The 7,028-nt window shown below is 37.9% G+C and overlaps 1 protein-coding gene across 2 annotated transcripts in view; it reads left to right on the top strand.

Moving 5' to 3' along the window:
* Nucleotides 1–7,028, top strand: part of mgab (MAX dimerization protein MGA b) — a 38,769-nt gene that overhangs the window by 19,761 nt on the left and 11,980 nt on the right. For both annotated transcript variants that reach the window (XM_016573021.1, XM_016573020.1), the window contains exons 11-14: nucleotides 981–1,156; nucleotides 2,492–2,635; nucleotides 4,709–4,754; nucleotides 5,729–6,207. In XM_016573021.1, the coding sequence (XP_016428507.1) occupies nucleotides 981–1,156; nucleotides 2,492–2,635; nucleotides 4,709–4,754; nucleotides 5,729–6,207 (845 nt within the window). The remainder of the gene's footprint in view (nucleotides 1–980; nucleotides 1,157–2,491; nucleotides 2,636–4,708; nucleotides 4,755–5,728; nucleotides 6,208–7,028) is intronic.

Below are 7,028 nucleotides of genomic sequence, written 5' to 3'. Positions count from 1 at the left end.
ATGTTCAGAAATAATCCAATGCTTTAAAATATTCTCAGAAGTCAAGTTAATTCAAACTCATAATGACTGAAGGTATAACAGCAGTAGAGTATTATTAACTATAAATGTTCTGTAAAAACAACAGCAGCTTTCAGTCTGTCAGCGTGATGCAAACATGAAATATCAGACATACTGTAATAGTTCTTCACAGGTTTTATTATTCGCTTGCGCTGCTTTTCCATTGTGTTTTCTGTGTAAACATGGACTGTTTGACTGTTGCTCTCGCGTCTCTTGCAGCGTCTCATGCATGAAGCAGCTTTCTAAAAACACAGCGCTCAAGTTAAGAGAAGTTCACTCCCATCTTCTTGCATGTGTTTGCTATTCCACTGCCTGCGTCGCATCTTTATCAACACAAAAGCTCATTCTGTGTGAATGGTGTCTAGTGATATATATTCTACTCACGGTCCTTCACTGAACGCGGTTGGATCGTTCTTTTCTCTTTACTGTTATCACCGGCATATTGTCAAAGTGTCTAAATCTAACGTTTGGTAATATTTCTATTCAAAATAGTGATTCCTCGATTTCTAAAAAATACAATCGTGGCAAAACATTAAATTCAAATTAATCGATAAAATCGGATAAATCGCTCAGCCCTAACTAAAACTTACCGAAAATGAAAACAGAAAATATAAAAACAAAAAATAATTCAAAATATTAATAGCTGAAATAAAATAAGTTTAACTTTATTTCAAGCGACAATTTTGTTTTTTTATGGTTTCAGTTAAGTTATCTATAATAACACTCGCGTGTAAATGTTCTGTTCTGGATCTTGCGGTTTCTCGGGTCGCTCTGATTGAATCTGTGACACTGATGTCACTAACCGTATATTTACAGTAGCCCATATAGACGTCAGAAGTCAATCGTTTTCAGTGACAGATCTTGTGCCTGTAGGTCATGTGTTGTGTTGTAAGTGATGCTGCTGCTCTTGTGTGGTGTCACAGCCGTCGCTGGCCCCGGATCAGACGGCAGGCCAGAGCCAGCGCTCAGAATCAGCAGCCTGTGGAGGAGGAGAGCCGGAGAGAACGACCCCGAGCCGCTGTTCACTCCCAGAGCCAGCGGAGCGCCGAGACGAGCGCCGCGCCATCATGCTCCCACACCGCCGCGGCCCTGTCCTCAGGTCAGCTGCTGTCTATCAAGCCGTGCTGCTTTTCTCTGCTAGGTTTTCAAATGCAACTTTTTGTTTTTATCATATTTAGTCAACTTGTGCTGTTTTAGTTTTAGTTGAGTTTGTCAACTAAATGTCTGAGCATTTTAGTCTATAGTTTTAGTCACATTTTTGTCTTGCTGTATAATGTTTAAAATTATAAAAATTATTATTGTGCTCAATTTTAACTCTTTCCCCGCCAGCGTTTTTGAAAAAAGTTGCCAGCCACCGCCAGCATTTTTGATGATATTCACAAATATTTCATAGCCCCCCAGAATATTTTGATGTATGAATATCTTTTATCAAAATAAAGAACAGACCCTCTACTTTTAAACAAACGTTTGATTTTAGCTTTAAGAATTCTTTTTTATCAACACTTGAATGCAGGCAGGTTTCATGGAAAAAAAACTACATTTTTAAGCAAAAAGCTGAGAAAATCATATTTGTATCAAATACTACATCTGGATCATATTCAGTAATATTATCAAAGCAAAGATGCAGTAGATGGCTTCCATCAGCGCTCCCAAAGCTTCACAGGTCTTTCTGGATCCACATTTCACTCGCTAACATTAGGCAGCTTTCATTTATATTCTGTTAGTGTTGATGATCGCATTATTTTTCATATGCATATGCTTACATATGAGATCGCTGGTTTCTGCGTCTTCCTCGTCTGTGTTTTTGATCGAGAGATTCTGGACTCATTCAGGAGATGTGTAACAGCGCCCCCTAGCGTATAACAGCAAGAACACAGAAACCAGGAAAATTCCGTGTTTGGCGGGGAAAGAGTTAATTGCAATGATCGTTTTCATTTGGGAAATGTATTTTTACATTTCATCAGAAGTCGCTCTTTCAATAATAAGCACAAATCAATAGAATATTGACTCATCCTCATCTAATGTACAGATTTATAACAGGATATCAGTTAGAGGCTAAATAAACACTAAAGACTTTAGATATACACTCGCCCTGTCTACGTTATGAAAACTAAAAACCTACTCTCAAATATTATAACGATAAAAATAATCCGGGCCCAACTAAAACTTCTTTTAGTCTAGTCTTTTTTCGTCAACAATATTGCATGTTGATATAGTCTCAGTTTTACGTTTAATGACCTTATTATCGTCTCGTCATCTCATTTTACGTTGTTGACTAACATTTTTCGTCATAGATTTCGTTAACGAAATTAACTGTGTTTTGAATCTGTCCCATCTGAGCTACGAATTGCTCGTGTGCACAGACACTTCCGACTATATTTCGATTGTTTGTTTATTTGAGTTTTCTGTGTCCTGTTGTTCGTGCTGATCACAGGTGCAGGAGACGGAGAAGGATCCGGTTTACTTGTACCTCGAGAGCATGATGACGTGTGCTCGTGTGCGAGAATACAACAGCAACCCTCCACCGCAGGTGCACTTACTGCCGGCGAAAAGAAGCGTAGCAGCACCTGATGAAGCGGTACTTTAAACACACATGCACACTAGGGCTGTCAGAACACATCGAATTTCGAACATTTTTAAATTTAAAAATTTAAAATAAAAATCCACATTTGAATGCTAAAACGTTATCAGTGGACACGAGATGCGCTGACGATGTAAGCATTATAATGTTTTGTTAGTCTATCCAGCACTAGATGCGGCGCTGCTCGTTCAAAATACTGCGGAAAAACAGAACATCAATGCAGAGAAGATGTTGTTTACATCAAAACTGAAACCAAGCCGTTCACACAGAACGCATATTAATCACATTTTCTAGAGGGACATCTATCACCGTTGCACTCGCGTCTCGCACAAAAGATGCTGCATGTTTAGAAAGCTATGTAAAATTAACTTATAAAAACATGTCGAGACTTTATGGTAGTTTTTCCCATTCCACTGCATCTCATGGTTTTTAAATGAAGAAAGTACTCTTTGTGATTGGTTTTCGGTCCTTTGTATTAAACTATACATGCATACAGTGATGTGAAAAAGTTAGCACACCCGATTGAATTCCATGGTTTTCTGTATCGGGAGATGATAAAAAATTATCTGGTCTTTGGAAAGTCTTAACATTTGGAAATAAAGCCTCAGATGAACAATATCACATGATATATCACACCGTACCATTATTTATTTAACAAAAATAAAGCCAAGATGGAAAAGCCATGTGTGACAAAGTTAGGACACCCTATGATTCAGTGACTGTGAGGTGCCCAGTGTTAAGCTATGTTTTATTGATTATATCAAAGTATATAAGTGCAGTTCTGGACATTGCAAATGACAAAGCAACCATGTTTAAACAACCTGTTAACCTCGAACTGACATCTTCAGGACATTATTGTGTGAACTTGAGAGATGACAGTCATCTTGGTGAAAAGGAGACAAGTGAGAGCAAAACACAAAATGAAAATGAAATTCTTGCTGTGACCGAAAACATGACGACAAAAGAAAAGGAGAGAGTCCTGCTGAAACTACACAGACAAGTAAGTAAACCAGTATGAGTGCTTGGATAGCTAAGCAAATCACAACACTACATGCAATGAGAAAAGCATTCACAGAAGCCGAATGCTCGGAGAGAATCAGAAGAAGTGAGAGATGAAGGGCAGAAGTGCATCTCCACACTAAAAGAAACAACTGCTGGAGTTGTACCTGAGGCTTTATAGAAACAAACACGCAAGACCTTCCCAAAGACTCGCCTACATGTAGTTCAGAGTCTCTAAAAATGATCATGGCAGTCATATGTCAGAATAAAAAGCAGCCTTTTTACAAGGTAAAGAGTCAACCAGAGACATTTACATTCTCTGGAGGATGAAATACACGTACAACAAGGAATGTACATAAATCTGCAACCCATTCCAGTGGACTCCACCAGAGCAAATCTTCCTCACTGTGGAATGATGGACTTCAAATTATTTGGAAATGGCCGTATTACTCTTCCCAGACTGATGGCAGCAACGATTGCTTCTCTAAGATCATTGCTGATGTTTTACCTCCTTGGCATTATGTTAACACACACCTGACGGCTCCAGACCAGCACACTTCTGCTTTTATAGAGCTTGCCGATGCTCAGTTAATCAAAGGCCTGACTGCTAATTACCCTCTTAATTCTTATCTTAACAGAAAGGGTGTCCTAACTTTGTCACACATGGCTTTTCCATTTTGGCTTTATTTCTGTTAAATAAACAATGACACGGTGTGATATGTCATGTGTTGTTATTTATCTGAGGTTTTATTTTCCAAATTTTAAGACCTGGAAATAACCAGTTTTTTTTTTTATTATGTCCTGATAAGGAGACACACACACACTCTCTCACAAACACACACACTCTCACACACACACTCACTCACTCACACACTCTCTCACAGACACACACTCACACACTCTCACACACACTCACACACTCACTCACTCTCACACACACACACACACTCACTCTCACACACACACTCTCACACACACACACTCACACACACACACACACACACAGGAGAGTGTTTCTGTTGATGTTCATCTTTATCTTGTCTTTGTCTTGTTCTCTCCCGCTGACTGAAGATCAGTGCCGTGTCTCAGCTGGGTCTCGCTGCGTCTCAGAATCCAGGTCAGTAGGAGAAACTCTTTCATACTTTTACTTAGACGTGTGTGAATAAACTCAGCTTTACCTCTATAGTCCTTTATACAAAACAGGTTGTTTCAAAGCAGTTCAACGGAAATAAACAGGAAAATAACAGAATAAATAATGCAAAATTAAGGCCTAAAAAGGTCTTAAATTAGAGCAGAAAGTCATGGCATTAAATGTTGCATGCGCTGCAAAAAATAAATCTCTTCATCAGTATTTCTGTCTTGTTTTCCAGTACAAATATCTAAACATCTTTAAATCAAGAAGCATTTACTGGGAATGCAAAATGAACAAAACCTGCAGAAACGCTGTATTCTAAAATAACCCTTTCAAAGTAAATTTTTATGGTGTAATTCTGTAGAATATAATGCTCCATTATTTTACACAAATGTTCAGATTTATCATAGCATAGTCTAATGAAAATTTATGATTATTAATGCTATTTGTTTGCGTTCTTTTTTTTTGTGACTGTGCCAGACGTTACTTCATGCAAAGAACATAAGTTACATAATCACATGCCAAGTTTTGTAATTTGTTTAGCCAGTATTATCAATTAAACTCAAGACCTGGATTTCGTTTTGGAAACAGTTTTGGTGGAAAACAGTAGTATTCAGGTGCAGAACTTCAATAAACTGTAAATCAAAAACAGATTAATCCTTAAAAATAAAGTTACAAAAGTTATTATTCAAGAGCAGTGAGTGATTTTGTCTTTTGTTGTTAACATTAACAATGATCAATAATTAATTACCATTGTTAACATTAACTTTTGGTGCATTTGGTATGAAAGTGACAGCAGCTTTTAATATACCTGCTGTCACATCAATGGAGAGCTTATTTATTCAGCTTCCAGATTATGTAGAAATCTCGATTTAAAAAAACTGACCCACATGACTGGTTCTGTGCTCCAGGGTCACATGTACAGTTGTTCATGTTTTGTTCCTCCTGTGTGTTTACAGGCGAGAGCTGTGAGGCGGGAGAGCCGGAGCCCACTAAAGTGCTGGAAATCATCTCGGGGTGTAACTGGGAAACCCATCGGTCCCTGGTGCTCAAGGAGCTCTTCCACTGCGTCGACATGAACCACCTCGCTTCGGTTTTCTACATCGACATCTACAAAGTGGAGCTACTCTCCAAAGATCTGAAGAAAGACGAGAGCGGATCCACCTTGATTTACAAGGTCTGCGTGTCCCTGGGCCAGACGCCAGAAAAGACTCGTGAGCCGAGGAATAGTGTGAAGAAACGAGACGATGCGTCACATCTGAGGAGCTCTTCCTCTCAGAAAGTCAACAGACTGAATGTTAAAGAGAACCTGCACATCATACAGACAAACGCACCTGATGAGAAACAGGCGAAGCACTTTCCTCTTCTCTCTCGTGTCGTTCCCGCTGGTCTTCTGAAGGCTGACAAGAAGACGCTAGTGCGCTCTGGACCGATAAAGGTAAAGAAACAGCTTTTCAACTACATTGTTTCTGTCTTACAGTCATTCGTATTATCACAGAAATACTGGGATGAAAGTTTATAGTTCGCATATAAAGATTGATGTCTATGGAAGCAATCAAAATAGAGCAAATCCCCTTTTAAAAGGAACTGGCGCTTTAACCCCTTAACCGTCATCCCCATTTTTGAAAATTCACGAGAAAACTTAAATTATTAAAATTCATGAACGCTTTTGAATGCAGACCTAAGGTTGGTCTCTTTTTAAATAAGACAATTAGCAGATTATTACAGAAGTGAAATCATTTAATAAAATACAATTATTAAAAAGTTATAGAAGTTTAAATTTACTGTAAAGAAAATGTGTTGTGCTATTTTTATTTTATTTTATATAAAATAAATATTTTTTAAAATAGTTAAAAATACAAAATTGCTATAAAATTAAAGCCATATGTCTACATAAGTTGTGTTCCAAATTTGAAGTTGATATTAAAAAAATGAGGTTCATATGCAATTTTGTTTAGGCGTTATACCAAAAACAGCCACCGGGTGCCACCCAAACTCCATTGAAATTTTTTTTGATGCATTTCTGTCACAAATCTATCAATTTCTCTCTCAATATTACGTCTATCACAAAATATGGAATCTTGAGACTCAGACCTTTCCAACGATATGTATTTTGTCAAGATTATAAACAGTTTTGATTCTAAAAGACCATAATACATTTTGTAATATGACTCCTCCCGCTAAGGGGGAGGAGACCGCTAAAATATTTTGAAATACCATTTCTATGGTAACGCAATGTCCGATTTCAAAATGGTTTTC

The sequence above is a fragment of the Sinocyclocheilus rhinocerous genome, unplaced genomic scaffold, assembly GCF_001515625.1.
Source record: "Sinocyclocheilus rhinocerous isolate Xijiao unplaced genomic scaffold, SAMN03320098_v1.1 scaffold1074, whole genome shotgun sequence".
Taxonomy (NCBI): domain Eukaryota; kingdom Metazoa; phylum Chordata; class Actinopteri; order Cypriniformes; family Cyprinidae; genus Sinocyclocheilus; species Sinocyclocheilus rhinocerous.
This window is presented reverse-complemented; position numbering and strand designations above follow the sequence as displayed.